This window comes from Falco cherrug, chromosome 8, assembly GCF_023634085.1.
Source record: "Falco cherrug isolate bFalChe1 chromosome 8, bFalChe1.pri, whole genome shotgun sequence".
NCBI lineage: Eukaryota > Metazoa > Chordata > Aves > Falconiformes > Falconidae > Falco > Falco cherrug.
This window is the reverse complement of record NC_073704.1, coordinates 16,393,266-16,409,475: the sequence shown is the minus strand read 5'-3', so window position 1 is coordinate 16,409,475 and position 16,210 is coordinate 16,393,266. Positions and strand designations below refer to the sequence as shown.

The 16,210-nt window shown below is 39.7% G+C and overlaps 1 protein-coding gene across 8 annotated transcripts in view; it reads right to left on the bottom strand.

Moving 5' to 3' along the window:
• Positions 1 to 16,210, bottom strand: part of PDE1A (phosphodiesterase 1A) — a 259,717-nt gene that overhangs the window by 39,063 nt on the left and 204,444 nt on the right. For 7 of the 8 annotated variants that reach the window (XR_008733659.1, XM_055719272.1, XM_055719268.1 and 4 more), the window contains 2 exons: positions 14,070 to 14,254; positions 6,288 to 6,563 (listed from right to left, as the gene is read on the bottom strand). Coding sequence is in view for 7 of the 8 variants with exons in the window: in XM_055719272.1 (XP_055575247.1) it covers positions 6,288 to 6,563; positions 14,070 to 14,254 (461 nt within the window). In the remaining variant the exon portion in view is untranslated. The remainder of the gene's footprint in view (positions 1 to 6,287; positions 6,564 to 14,069; positions 14,255 to 16,210) is intronic. The other variant, XM_055719273.1, reaches the window with a different exon arrangement.

Genomic DNA, 16,210 nt, shown 5'->3' with positions numbered 1-16,210 from the left:
TTTTCATAAAAACTAGACATTAATTTCTAAACCATATATAACTTTCTTCCTGTCACTGCATCAGGTATTTTATGTGATAAACTCTGCCTTACAAATGGTTGCTAATGGCTGTTATCTTATAATCCCGATCCTTTTGATAAAGACATCATTTGGTCTTTTAATATAAGTTCCCTCCATCCTCATCCCATGCACGAACATGGATGCCTTCCCTTAGTACCAGGATCCTGATGTACCGTTGCTCTCTTTAGCCACACTGCGTGCACAAGGGATGCTAGCGAACCAGGCACGCAGCCACCTGTGCCCACTTTGCACGGATCCAAAGGGTTCCACCCTCAGCTGAGCACCGCAGGGCCACCACCGCACTCAACAGTCACTAGCATTGCACGGCACGGATGACTGCTCGACGCCACCTGCGTGATCATAAATCAAACGGGCATGCTGTTGATGTGGGTCTGTCCACTGCTGTTTAACCTGGTTCTCCTCCAGGGCTTTGAGGTACTGCCTGCTGGTGACGCGGAACGCTTTGTACCACGTGGTGCGAGCGGGTAGTCCTCTACTGCCATACAAAAGTGAAGTTACTGATGATCTGTTTTATCACAGATTTATTATCTCCTTTACATTTTGATATTATGGATTAATGTGGCTATCATCATGAGTGAAAAGTTAAAAGTGTGCCAATTAGCATTTATAAATCATTGAAACAGGGAGTTGTTTAATTAAACATAAGCAGTTTTTAACATTAATGTTCTAATTAATAAATCACTCAGGAGAAAAGGAAAATAATCACTTAAAAGAAATCACGTTATAATAGTTCCACTTAATCTTGTAACATTCAATTAAATGAAAGTGAGATGATGGAAAGGACAAAGGTACAGTGGAGAAAAACGACTTTCAGTCCTAACCCGAGTCCTTGTAATAGCAACCCTGCGGCTCTCCCTCTGCACTGCCCAGGACCCAGGGCAGGGCTACTCCTGTCAGTAAAACACAATAGTCTATGAGAACTAGACCTAGAAAAAGATGTGATATGAGGAGAGGAAAACAGGCCTTCTTTCTTTTTTTAATGGGGAGCCCCCTCACCATAGTACATCCAAATATTCGGTGACAGTTCCCAAGAAAGCAGGTAGATCATCTCCCTGTATTCCCCATCACTGTTACAATTCAATTGCTTACTCACAGAGAACCCAACTGAGTTTTCTGCTTTTTATAAAGGACAGAACAATGACAGCTAACATATGAAAATTTAATCTGAATAACTTTATTGCTTTTCTTCTTACTTTCTATCTCATTCTCCCAGCCCCAGCACCCACAGGTGCTTAATTCTCTCTCCTGGGAGTGAGCAAGCACTCTGGACATCGCTTTAGCTTTCTACCACCCATCCTCAGTATGGAAAGCACAGAGGTAGAAAAATCTCACACAGAGAGTGCAAATAATGTCCTGGTAGATGTATAGTGCTGCTTAGAATACTCAAATAACTCTAACTTGGGAATCAGGTTAAAAAATGTAAGGTCGTGTGTACGCTACCTTCTGCTTGCTTGCAGTGACATTCCACTGAAAACCTCTGACCTTGGCTGAAAGAGTCCTGTCTGATCCGCTGGACATCAACAGAGGTGCAAAAGTGACACGTGGGGATGCTACCCATGCTGTCTCTCCCTTCTGAGCCAAGTGCTACTGCATCATACACAACACACTCACCCTTGACCATCCCAAACATCACTTACACAGAGAAAAAGGAGGGGGCAGTGAGAAGAGAAAATAGACTGCTGTGCTCTTAGTAGTTATGAGGCTTCTACACACACTGCAGCAATGAAAACTCTTGCAAAAACACTAATATCGAGTATCTACATTTAGACAACAACAATGGCAGTTAAGGATTCCCTCCATTTAGAAAGATATTAAATCATTTCACCACGGTGAAAGAGAAATGTGAAACATTTTGGCCTAAGTTTTCCCTTTGGTATTGAATATTGCAGACTAGACTAATACTAAACTCCTGCATTGCCTTTCTTTTCAGTTATCTTTAACATGGTGGCACAATCTCTGCAGAAGTACTTAAAGCTACTGCTGAAACCCATTATTAATTCATTTTTTCTCAAAGAACCAACCTGAGCCTCACCACGTGTTATTAGAAAGTCTGCTGCCCCAACCCCTGCGCGCTACAGTGATGTAAATACCTGCAGTATACTTTTTTTTTTAATTGGCAGGCACAGAAAAAGCCCGTATGTCATTTATTTATATCATCTATGACATAGTTGAGAAATTAATATTAGGTCTCCTCTGTGGTTTATTAGAAGCATGAAGTTCTGTGAAAGGGTCAGTGCTGACTTAAAGGATTATAGTATTTAAAAAACATACAGATTTCTCACTATATAGTAATGGGGCTGGTCTGTCCTTAGGAAAGAAAGTTTTAAGAATATGATTACATATCCCTCTGTAAATAATTTCAAAAGTCCAGAAAATATTCAAAATATTTTTCTATGACATTTAAATATTGGGAAAATAGGGAAAAATGCAAGAATGAAATGTCATTAAAGTATAAATCAAGCTATTTAATAACATAAAATCAGAATGTAAATGATATTCTGATGACCAATAAACCCCTACAATGGAAGAAGGTTCAATGGAGATGGGCAAGGGCGATGTGCCCACCAAGCTCAGGAGATAATACAAGGGGTGACTGACTAGAGCTTTTGCAAAGGAAGCTGACGGTCTCAACACAAAGGGGAGAGGGGGGTGGCCTTAGGTTTAGATAAGCACTGATAGTGGAGTGGATCCACTATATCACAGACACGGGGATTGACCAGTGGTTTCTCCTTGCATTCCTCGGAAGAATGTGACTGCCTCCCCGGTTAGCCAGGCCAGCAAAGAGGGAGTGAATATGTGGTTCAGCCAAATACAGAGTATAAAAACTAAACAGCTAGCAAAAGAATTTTGAAGAGAGCAGTGGGCTTGAGCTGGCTTCAACCCGTGTATGCCTTACCGGTGACTGGGGACACCCAGTGTCATGATGGTGAGCATATTCTGGACACTGGTAATGGGACTCGCATCAGCATTGTGACTGAGCTGTGTATTGCTATTGCTCTATTTTGCTAAGTGTAACTTACATTTGTAGGGTGCTTTCAGTATATTTTGTATCACTCTGCTAAATCAGAAATCCCATGTAACATTAACTACCTTCATATAGGTAAACGTTACATCCTTCACTATTACATCCTTCACTTGTGGAATACCTAAAAGAACCTGGTTAGAGAGTATTAGACGTTGACATTAATATGCTACAGAAACCAGGCAAAACATTCATCAAGCTCTCCGTTTACCTGGGTATTTATCTGTGCTGGAAAATGAACACAAATAATCACTGAAGGAGATGGAGGAGAGTAAACTCAGCATACCACAGTGAACAGATGTTTCACATAAAATGACAACTAAAAAGGCCTCCAAACATCAAATGCCTTTAAAAATAACACATAATCAGTATCATTACTCTATGCAGAGCAGCACTCTACTGAAAGTTTGTGATAGTTTAAATCAGAAATCCAGCTTCACCTTGTGGTTTTCTGGCTTGAGTGACTGACTTACAAGGGGATCCATGAAATGTTTATAAGACTAAAAGAAATGCAAACTTACTTTCTGTAGGCTTAAGCTGGCTGACCAGGGATGCACTTTTCCACCAGAAAAATTTTAAGGATTCACAGGTCTAAATAGGTGAAAAGTCACTATTCTAGAATGCAAGATCCAAAGAATTTGGAACACATATATTCTCTGAATTTCCCATGACAACAGCACTTTGACAATATAATTTTTTGTGACAATATAATTTCCCATGACAACAAGTACCGCTGACTACATTTGTTCACAAACCGTATCAGATGAACAGTTTTCAAACTAATTTGGAAACCTGTTCAGAGCAGAATTTTAGAATGGCAGGGCATGTGTTCAATCAACAGCATGAGCAGTAGCCTTTATTTTTCACACACTGTCACCAGCAGGAAAAGGCACAGTTTGTAATAAAGGAGGGACAGGAGAAAAATCCTTTCAGTTCCATTTCATTTCCAAGGATCTTTATACAGCAGTTTAAGCTTTTCAGGCACAGATGTTAAGTTTCAGTAGAAAAACCTACATTTCTCTACCAAAACTTTCCATGGCCATCAGCAGCAACTGAGATGTGTGCTGCAAAACCTGCAGTGGCTCAGATGCAAGTTGGGGGATCCTAGTAAGGGATATTGGCTCATGACTCTGCCTCTGGAGTTGCCTTAAAAATAATTTGCTGCTTCTCTCACTGTGCAATTAATCACTCAATGCAGTTATGTCTACTGCTACATCTCCCCTCTTTCTATGACTTGCTCTAAGTCCATGGTTTAAGTACCATTGCCTCTTCAGTGACCTAAGAGCTGAGCAATGACATTGTACGAGCTCTGATTTTTAGTTCAGGACCTTACCAATACTATTTATTTCCACTAAATAATTAAACTCTTATTTCTATTTTATTATTTATCTGAAGGCTTTTTGAATATTGCCATCTCTAGTGAAGGAACATTCTTGGATTGGGGGAATTCACGTTATTAAATCTTTTTTACCATCTCCAAGAAAAAAATAGCTTCCAGATCATGTTTGCCTTCGGAAATACACCATTGCAAACTCAACCACTTCTTACCCTTTTCATAAATTTTGCAGTTTGAAGTATTAAAATACAAGGCATTCTGTAGAAATTTCCCTGCCTTATAAATGAATGGGATTAGCTTTTTCTAAAATAAGAAATCTCTGTTCTCATAGGGAAGCTGGAATGTAAAGACTGACAAGGCAACAGTGTGCACTAACTGCATGCAGACTTGTATCTGACACCTCAAACAGCATTTTTGTTGTTCAGCCATCTAAAGACCCCCAAGTGCAGCTACACCCCAACTGCCTTTTGCATAGTTTGAAAGGTAAAAGATGCAGCTCTTCCTGCCCTGTTCCTCATCCAGGAGATGGGAAACTTTTTTTAAGGCACTTAAATTTCAAGCTGGGCTTTAATACAAAAATTGGTGCGAATAATACATGTCAAAAGACAAAAATGTCAGTTATAAGACAACTTCAAATGCTGTGAAATTAATTTTACTGTAAATATTTTGATTTAGGACCCTAAATTAACCATCTGTTATTTCTGATGGAAAAAACCTGTCAACAATAAAAGCATGGAGTGCTGGAAAGCAGAACTCTAGAATAAGTGGGAGTTCTCCATAAAAAGCATCTTTGAGAAATATGCCAAGTCATATACTTATGTCTAAGCTAAGTCTTATAAGCACTTTGGTGTTGCTGCTCAGACAATGCCATACTTCTGGTACAATATTGCAAGGCTCCCTGTCATAAAAGCATTAATGAGCTTAGCATTTTAATTAGAAGTGAGGAAAAGAAGTGTCATTACCTGCCTTGATTATTATTACCCAAATACTTCAAAGCTTATTCTAAATATAGGCAAATTCAGAAAATAAAATTAAAATGAACAGCACCTTTCTCTTACTTTGGTATCATCTATTCCTATTGCTTGGGTATCTTGCCTTTGATACTGCGTTATGATCACCAGATACTAAATCATATTCAGCTTATGATAAAATACTTATATTCTAAAAAATATTCTGACACGCTAAGGATTTTCTGGCTGTTTCACTTGTCCTGCAAACTACAGTCAGGGGACTGATCTTTCTGATGAAGAGAATGACAGTCCCATGCCTACAACAGTTAGCATATTCCATCTACTTAAATCTAACTCTAAAGTTCACATTACAGTTAGTACAAAGGATGTGGTTTGCAAAATAATAATCATATTAGGTGCCTAAACTAAGGGGAGTATATTTTAACAGCATAAGAATAATTACCTATTCGAAGAGAAAATGTTAGATAGTTCTGTTTTGAAAGTTCACCTCATTCTCCAATAACAAACTGCTATTTAATTGCAAATACACATCTTTAAATCATTAAATGACTAAATGATCATCTTTAAATGATCAAAAATCATTCTTCGCGTTCAACTAAAGGTCTTGGTATTGTATGTAAGAAGTTTTCTTCTAGATACCAAATAGCTAATATCAAGAAGATGGTATTTGCTTACATCAAACAGCTTTTAATTGATGGTTTGAGGACACTACTGTTTTCACACATGCCTGATGGTGTGAAACTTACACTGGTGGTTTGTACAACACCTTATTACAATACATTACTGTCGATGTTTGACAGGGAGATACCAGACACTGCTGCAGCTTCGCCCTGGACAGCTTCATTAAATTGACTGGTGCTCTGTGATGAAGTATTACCATTCAGTGGGTCTGTATTCTGTGTTTCTTGCTGGGCATCGGTGAGATCTTTCTGGTTCGGATCAGAGTTAGTGCATTTTTCTGAGTTGGATTCATCACTCAGAGGAGTGTCGAAAGAGACTACTTGTAGGACGATGGATCTGGGAGGACAGGCTGTACCATCGCCTCCCTGACTACTCTCATTTTGTATCCTTGTTGTCTCTTCCTGTAACTGTGCCTCTGTGGAATTTCTGCTTTGGTCTGTTTCCTGTTCACCAACATTTTTCACAAGTTCTTCTACAAAGAGGGAACAAAATATGTTAATTAGATAAGAAGGATATGCCACAGTTGTTTGATATCAGTAGTGACTGATAGAGCTGCACACGGGAACACTGTGAACATCGACTTTCTGCACGAGGACATGTGCACTGGTGTGTTTAATGTGAGTCAGATTCTTCTCCTGATTACACTATTGCAACTGAACCATAGTGGTCCGCTTTCTGGTTTGCTCTCTAATTTGTACCTCTTTTTTTTGGCCACAGTACAGGCAAGCAGCAGCATCAGACACACTGTAAGCTGAAGGATGGGAGCAGGAGGACCCCATGCTGCGGGCACGTCCCCCAGCAGTGGTGTCTGTCGCCACAGGACTAGGAGGAGCAGAGCTCATCAGTTCTGCAACAGAGAAAGGGCATGGAGGGGAGCACCTTGCTGCGGGATGGGGGAGGCATCAGAACTGAAGGAAAGGCCTGGAGAAAGTTGGTCTATCAGTCTGGAGAAGTCCAATGCCAGCTAACACAGAGCTTCAGCTGGAACAAGTTATAGAGGGTGACACACGCATACAATCCAGTACTGCTGCCATTATGGTTAATGGCACATACAGAATGTGAAGAAAAAAATATGAGGGAAATTGTGCTTCAGGGGACAGCAATTACAGGAGACAGCAATTAATGTTTGGAAGGCTCTATTCCCCTTGCTCTATTGCAGAAACCTGGAGAACAGTACAAAGAAATGGCCCAGAGTAAAAGGAGACAGAACAGAGCAGCACAGAGAGGTGGTACTGGGAGGAACTAGATTTAGAAAATGGAGAATGGAAAACTTGTGATGGAGAATGAAAAGTCTGATAAAAAATAACTGTACCATCTTTGTGGAGGGCCTGTTTCTCTTGCTATTAGAATCTCTGCTTTGTAAATTCAGATTTCAGAATCTGTATACTACTATAGAAGATACAAAACACTATCAACTTAGAAAGTGAAAGCATTGCAATTTCCACAACACCTGCACAAAACAGCTGCATGATATGGCATAAAATTTCTAACTTGGCTGTGCACGCTGTATTAAGGAAGGAAACTGAGCACTGAGATATTTATTGAGTTCGACTGGCAGCTCCCAGAAACTCTGGTTATGAGTGACCAGTCCAAATCTAGACCAAAAGTGATTGCATATGATAACTGAAAGACAGCCCAGTCTGTAATCACATTTTTACCACAGTGAGCATTTGGCAGCTTCGTCACATCACTTTTCTGAATCTAAAGAAAGTTCCCCCTGAAGTACAATTTGTCTTGTGAAACTGGATAGAAAGGAACACCTCCAAACCTGAGCTGATGTGCAGGAGCATGGAATAGTTAAATAATTTCCTGCTTTTGTCAGTTCTTACACTTTCTGGTATACTTTTAAGAAAATCAAGAACTTTCAAATTTGATCTGTTTCTAAATTGTTAAGCCAGGTTTTTTTACAAACTTTAGAGACCTGCTTGTTTTGCACTCCAAATCTTCTGAAACTTGGACAGGTACTCTTTTTCTACAGACTTCAATGCAGCTCTTCCAGAGAAGTGGTTGGGCTAAAGACATTAAGAAATGTATATATGCAACTTGAAGCAATTCTGATGTTCAATCTAGATATGTTAACTCAAGCATCTGTCACTCATGGCATAATCTACCTACTTAAGGCTTTTGTCCCCCCAAAATGATTTATGTGCCGTATTTGCCTCCATATGGCAGAGCTACAAGCATTTTACTGAAAAAAAGGAAGAGACCAGCAATAAGCATCAAAACTTTGCAGAAAATGAGAGGACTGACCCTGGTGCTTCTGGGACTCCAACATAAGTTTAAAGACATGTCCAAGGGTTCCCAAACAACTGTGATTTTTTCCCAACCAACCTGCCATTTTCAAACCCAAGAATACATTGCAGTAACCCAGAGTTATTTAGACATGTGTTCCTTCTGCTTTCAACTCCTTGCACAAAGATGTAGGAGGATATAAAACCACTGCAAACCACGTAATCCAGTGACACCTGATGTCACAGCATTGTGACATACAGAAAATGTAGCAAAGTTTTAATTAACTACCAAAACTTTTTACTAAGATTCGGTTAAAAATAATTTGTGCGTTTATGGTTTTCTAGGGTGGCTACCTCCACCTTTTACTTCTCTTTTGCTGTTCAGCTGTATAAGCACAGGGGCTTGAATGCTGGGACTTTTGGGACAGGGGAAGGGAGGGACATGCTGCTCCAAGCCTACTAGAGGGAAAAGGTGTTTAAAGTCATGTAGTTTGTCATTTGCAGAGGTGGCCCAGCTCTCTAGTGTATGCTCCAGGGGGATATCTAACAGGTTCCAGTATCAGGTTCAGTTATCATTCCTTAGTCTGTGATTTACCAGGTGCTGCCGATACAAAATATGTCTTCCTACTCTGAGCTCAGCCCATTCATTACACTTCCTCAGACCATGGTGAAAAATTCTCCTTTTTCCACTGTTCCTAACACTTTTCTGAATTAGCTCAAGAACTGCTTATGACCTAAATAATTTATCACTGCAATTAAAATTACTGTCACTGGTTCAGATGGGACTCCTTTAGCCCCTGAATTTACTTTTGTCCAACAGATTAAAACAGCCCATTAGAGTAGATTTCATGTGCCAAACTGTCGGTTGGTTTCTGTGACTGTCACACTCATCCTCCCACCACCCACCCTTCCTAGTGGCTGCTAAATCACATTAAGATGCTATCAGATCATCACTCTCAGATTTTCGCATTTTAGCAGCTGTTACTCTCTTCTTATTAGCGAGTCTGCGGAGAAAATCCTTCAGACAAAATGGAACCGAACCCTTTAGTTATTGTGACTGGAAGTATGCAGGACCGAAAGTGCCCGAGGGGGGCCTGCAGGTACCCTGCAGAGGTCTTCCAGAAGAGACATTTGTTATTCAAAGTTGCTGCCCACAGGGGAAAAAAAAAAGGTGATCTCTACTCCAAAGACACAATAGTTGTCACTTTTTCATATTTTTACTATCAAAATTAAGCACAGGACAGTGCAAACCCCTTGTTCAGCCTCACATATTTTTCATACCACCCCAATGCGGTCAGTCACCCCAGACATGCACCTTCGAGCCACGCAGCAAGCGCACTGCCAAAAGGTGCTGAGGACAAGGCTTGTCACTGGTCACTTTCCATACAAATAACGCAACCTTTGGTCGGGTCCTGTAACAGTTCATTCTTCAGAAGAGTTACATAAGCATAAAATGGGAAAACCAAGCAACACTGCTGTTGTATTATCGTGATGGGCCCATTCGATGGGCAGCTGGACCCTTAGTCTGTATGATACGTTCCCTCATGCTATTATATGACCTGAGGTGAGTGTCCTAAGTTGTCTGTGTCTCTTTTTGCTCAACTGTACAGTGAAGATAATGATACTTATTTATCCCTGTAACTTTATGTACAATATCTACTGAACAGACGCTAAGCATGGTTGCTAGTCCATACCCTTTCATTCTTTAGGGAGTACCTGAGCTTGCCAACCACTGACCAACTTAATTAGTAAATCTTTAGAACATTTTAATAGAACAAAATAAGCAAGAAGGAATAAACATCGTAGGCATAAAGACTAAACATTTTATTTTATAAACGTTAAAGCATTGTGATGTAATTTCTCTATGTTCAAAGAACTGCTGCATATAGGATCTTACATAATATTTATATCTTTCCCAACAAGTTGTCTGTTTCTTACAGCTTTCTCAGTAGGTCAGTAACTTCCAGTCCTTAAAATCCATTTAGCAAACATCTTCTCTAACAAAAGAACTTCTCAGACTGATGTGAGCATCTTTACTATTTGCTACAACTACCAAAATTGCAAATAGCAGCAACTATCAATGCTAGGTGTTGAAAAAAAGGACAGGATGGAATCGTCTCTTTATCACTGTGTTGAGATGAACAAAGACAGATTATCTGGTGATTAGGGGTTTGGAATATTAATTAAACATCAAGGCTTTCAAATTAGAATCCCAGATGTTTGATCATTATGATAATTCCCTGTTAACAGCATTCCCTGAAAGGTCTGAGAAACATTCCTCTAATTCTCTGGTGGTGAAAGGTTGAGGACCCTTAGGCTATAGAGCACTGAGCTTCTCTGCATCAATTATACAAGATGTGGCCTTTTTAGCAAAACGAGCCATTTTACTTAGTAACCTTCTGTTAAGGAAGCTCTCAGACAGCTGCCTAGGTAAATACACAACTTCCTCACAAACACAGGCCTTTCTAAAAATAAAGCACACTGTTCCTTGCCCAAGCTGCTTGCTCTGAATTAATTCTCAAAGCAACTATCTTTGCAGGGAGGGGTAGCACCAGCATCTCCAGGAAAGTTGCTCTGTCAACAACACTGCCAGTGTGTCTTGGTCTTCTTGTCTGAACTGCTTGGGCATAAGAGTCAGATCATCTTCAGCCCTTGCTGAGGGAGCCCTTGCTCCAGCTGAACTGCCTCCCAACCTGTGCTCCGTGAGTAGCCTTCTTCTGAAAAGGTGAGAAGCCTGAACGAGCTCAAGTGACCCTCAGGAAATTCTGTGGATTGTTGCTAGTTACCTTTCTATATTACTTGTGCATCTGTATTACTACATTCTGTAAAAACAACTTCTCCTGAGCCTGTGAACTAATCGGGGAAAAATGTCTAGTGTTTGTGGAGCCCACTGACAAGAATGCAGATGGCTCTTTTAACAGCACAAGTACTGTTTGTCATAGTCAGCTCAGGAGCCGTGTTTGGATATTTACACTAGCAGCCAGCCTGCTTACTACCATTGCACACTGTCCTCACGTGTGACCTCCTCAGTGCACTCAGCTCTTTCTGGCTTGTCATAAATTATTTAGCTAGGAACATCGATAGCAATAACAACACTCATTTCACTTGGCAGTGATTTACCCCTGATATTTCTTCCCTCAGTATGTGCTCTTTCTAATATATAAATAAAACACAGTTTCACACATATGCCCAGAGCAACCTAAAGAGTTTTCATCAAGTAATAGAGTCAGAGAAGGTAACATGAGATCCAGACAGGATGGAACAGATTAATCTGAGGTTCAAGGTCTCAGCTTATTCACTTACAAGCTTAGTCAAACTTGAGTGCAATTTGAAAGGAATTTCAAGTGGAAAGGGGATGTATTTCAATATTTTTCCTTCATTACTAGATGTTAATTTTGCAGTCAGATTAAGGAATTTTAGCCTTTGCATGGTGCAGCTTCAGAGCAGGTATACTGCTGATCTGGACCAGTTGGGGAAAACTTCTCCCATTATGTGACAGGGAACTTCTGTGCTAGCTCACATAGTTCTCTATAGAGGGCTATGTTCACTTGGTGAAAATCTTCTCCAGCAGCCCTTAGGGCCCGCATATGGGCTAAGTGCCCACACATTCCATTCCAAATGAATGGAAAATATCTTAACTTTCAAAAAACCTATATAACCCCCCTCCCAGCTTTTAAAAAACTTAGCATCTGTGTACTAACAAAATACAAACCTGTACTCAAAAGTATTTGCACTAATCACATGATTCTATTTTAGAATAGATTCTAATCAGGCACCCTGAAGGTATCCATGCCATGCTCCAGCCACCTGCAGATGTTGTTGCAAGTAGTCTCTTTACGGGTGCAGTTTTCCACAAATCTCTTTCTTGCTCTCACAAATGTTTTCCAAACCAGATTCAACCACAATCACACAGAGCCAATATTGTTCATCAAGCTCTGGCCTCAACACCAGCTATCTGCACTTACCCATCAGTTTTCCTAATGTACATTCTACCGTAATTACATAACTCTGTTCAGGAAATTACTTCATTAGTCAAGTAGACAAAAGAAAAGAAGGGCATCCTAGAATATGGACATCTACAATCTCAACAAAGTTCACGGAGTCTTGAACATTAACAGTTTTGTTTTTCACAGTAGAAAGCATGCCCAGAGTTTCCCGGATCTTGCTTGGCCTCACATTAATATTGACTGTATAGAGAAGCAATCATTTACCGAGAAGAATTTTTAAATCTCTTGCTGTGAGAAGCTTTGTGTTTTCAATGGCTGTCAACAGCCCAGTAAATCTGGGCTAAACATATCAGTAATTCATAGAGCGCTACAAAGCACTGGAAATGAAGGGAAAATTACCTCTTTGATAGCACCCTACACCTCCAAAACAATATACCAAAAAGCCGATGTACCAAAATCAAACTGGTTAGTTACATGTAACTGGAAATGGCAAACTTCCAGACAGCAAGTTCTTATTCCTTTGTATTGAAGGACCTTGCATGTAGATAGCTCAGGGCTGCTTGATTTCTGCAGGCTGTAGCTAAGGGGTCTTGGGCACCTGATGGTCTGCTGTTACTACTGATCATCCCAACTTAGTGTTTTTGTCCTTTTGATCAGTCAGAATTAGCTGGACAATACCAAAAAAAGCTATCAATCATACGCGGCTGCTCATGAAGGAGAGACAATATGACTTTAAATCTCCTCCTCAGCTGCCTCTTCTACCTAAGTCTCCAGTCATTGTCACAATAGGTGCATGGAAACCTGTTCTTAATATTCCCCTAATGAGAATATTCATTCGCAATTTAGCACGAAGTTAGAATTAAGCACTGCTCAGCAGTGATTTTCTGTCTTGTCTGACACCTCTTGGAGAAAAAAGGTGCTGCTTTGGATGATGGGATGAAAGACAAGGCTGGCACTGGACTCCAGGATACCATTCCCTGCGGTCACTATCAGGTCACGTACAGTGAGATCAGCCCCAGCAGTAAAACGCTACCGAAATACTCCAGGTACTTACTCAGAAAAAAGATAAGACTGTGGACAGAATACTCCCAAATGGCATTCACTTAACCTGCATCAAGGTTATAAACTGTATTGAACAATTATTACAAATAATTTCACACAGATAACTGTAACTCCAGACACTTTTCAGGTACAGCTTATGAATTAAGACACTTGATGGAGATTTGACTTTATTAACTATAAACCGCAAACAAAGAGTCACTTTTTGCCTTGCTTGGGCCTAATACATGCTGTGATTGCCCAAATCTTTAGATCCACAGGGTCATTTAAATAATTGCCTACAGCATAGTCCCAAAAAGCCTGTAATACTGAATTTTGTTCCATACAGTGGGGAACAAATAGCATTTCTAATAGCAAAGTACAACTTTTATGTCTCATAAGAAATGTGGTATCACATACTACTTTGAATTGTTGATTTTGGCATTTGAAGCAGATGTCTGTATCAGTTATGATTAAATGTGCAAGAATGCGCATTTCTAAACCAGACCTCTAAAGATAAGCTGTGCAACACAGAGCCTTATTGTACAGGTTATAAGAGGAGTTCTCATCCCCAGACCAGCTACATCTCTTTATACCTCCTGGGAGAGGAAAACAGAACCATCTAAACAAACATTAAGACATAAAATGTATGAATACAAGACAACTACGTATTTTTATAGGCTGAAGAAATTAAAAAAAATTAAAAGTAGGGGAGATCTTAGGGAGTAACCCATAAAAAAATCCCACCTTAGAATATCATACCTTCTACTGCTAATTCTTTCCATCTTTCTTTGTTTGCTTGAATGATCTTCATCAAATTGTCCTTAAAGCTTGTTAGGTCTACAGTTGCTAGAGAATTTTCTGTGTGAGTCCCTCCATCACTCGCACTTTTAAAACTGGGTCGTCTTTGTGCTTCGGCATTGTTTACTGCTCCCAAACTGTTTTGGCTGCAGAAGGGAAAAAACTCTAAATTATGAACACAGTCAGGCAATTTTGATATTACACAGACAGTTAATTGGAATCTAATTCCTCAGGACATGCATGCAATCACTAACACAAAATAACAGTTTTCACCACAGATTCCCAAGATACAAGCTATTTCTTCATCTCATGAAGCTGCAACCTGGGACCGATTCTCAATGACCTTTTTCCAGGGATTTATTGAAAAAAATGTGGCAGCTGAAAATACATTACTTGTAAGTTGGTTCTTGAAAGAATGTTTATGTAGCCATTTCAGAGCACCTTCTTAGCTGTGTTTTTGAACAGTGAATGGTATCTTTGGGGCTCACAGGAAAGACATCTGATGATTGTTATTTTTTGACCCATTTTAAAAAAGCAAGACAAAAAAGTATATGACAATTAAGTTCAGCTTTAGCTGAAAATTCTCTCCAAGGTACGTGCCTTCAAGTATAGTCAAAGCAGGATTTAGTTCAGTGGCTTTAAAATCCACTTAAGAGCTACTGCAGCTACCTTACGCATAAAGTAAGGTAGAAGTAAAATTTATTATTCATATATGAAAATGCAAACACATGTAAAGGTGGGGGAAAAAAAATGAACTCTCTTTTTCTCAGGATTAAAAAATCAGACCTATTTCTGATCTTGTACAGGTAATCCTGTCATACCAGGTTTTGTTTACTCAATTACGCTCCATAGTTCAGCTCATTGATACTGAACACAAATGCTAATATGCATATAAATGGTTTTCCATTAATCAGAAAATATATCTGCAGTGAACATAGCAGTGAGAACTGCACAAGAAGAGTTACTGTCATTTCTGACAGTGCTCCAGAGTTGTTGAATGGGATGGAACTGAAAGAATAGGTTATAATTCTAATGTTTTCCAGGCACCACAGTGAATGACACACTCCTGGTGTCCACCCAGTAGTTTCTGTGCAACTCTGCTGGCTCAGACATCTCTGTATCATGCTGTTGGCTCTCTACTCTCTTTATAAGTATAGCTCTTGATTCCATACTAATAAAAAAATCACTTTATCCTCCACCTCACATGAGGAAGCTTTGCTGGATCATAAGCCTTTGCTCATCTCCACGTAGCCATGAACATCAACCAAAAATGAAGCATGGAGCTCCTCATCATCTGCAGCTGCTAACTACTCACTTGTGAAGAAGTGAAAAGGTAAACAAATTTGTTATCAATACTGCTTTAGTTTAGCACTGTTCCCCAAAATACTAAGAACACTGTCATACATACCTATTTCTAGTAACTTCTAGTTACTTCTAGTAACCGAAATACATGTAATCATGATCAGAAAAGAGCTAGGTTCATCATTAAACTGAAGGAGGGTAGATTTAGATTCTTCACTATGAGAGTGTAAGGGACTGGAACAGATTGCCCAGAGAAGCTGTGGATGTCCCATCCCTGAAAGTGCTCAAGGCCAAGTTGGAAGAGGCTTTGAGCACCCTGGTCTAGTGGAAGGTGACCCTGCCCATGGTATTAGGGTTGGAACTACAGGATCTTTAAGGTGTCTTCCAACCCAAACCATTCCATGGTTCTATGATTCCATGATTTTACTATTAAAATCTAACTAATGCACAGAAAATGAAAAATTGCCCTGCAGAGTAGTTGTCATATTAGTAGCGTCGGTGAAAACTCAAATTACAGTTTTAAAATGAAAGAAAAGTAGATAACAGAGGCAATAATTGTAAAAGCAGCATCTCATTATCAAACAATGCTTTCAGCGTGGAGTCCCTCGGATCATCTGTCATAGCTAGTTTGTTTTATACAAAACTTCTATCATGATGCAAAGACCAAGAGATTGATGAGCAAACCCTCCCCACCTGTGCAGTGCCATCTCACTTATACTGTATTTAGGTCTCTCAAGTGCAACATAAGTGAAATCTGTTTTGTCTCAAGTGTATATATAAAATAATACTAACATGGAAAG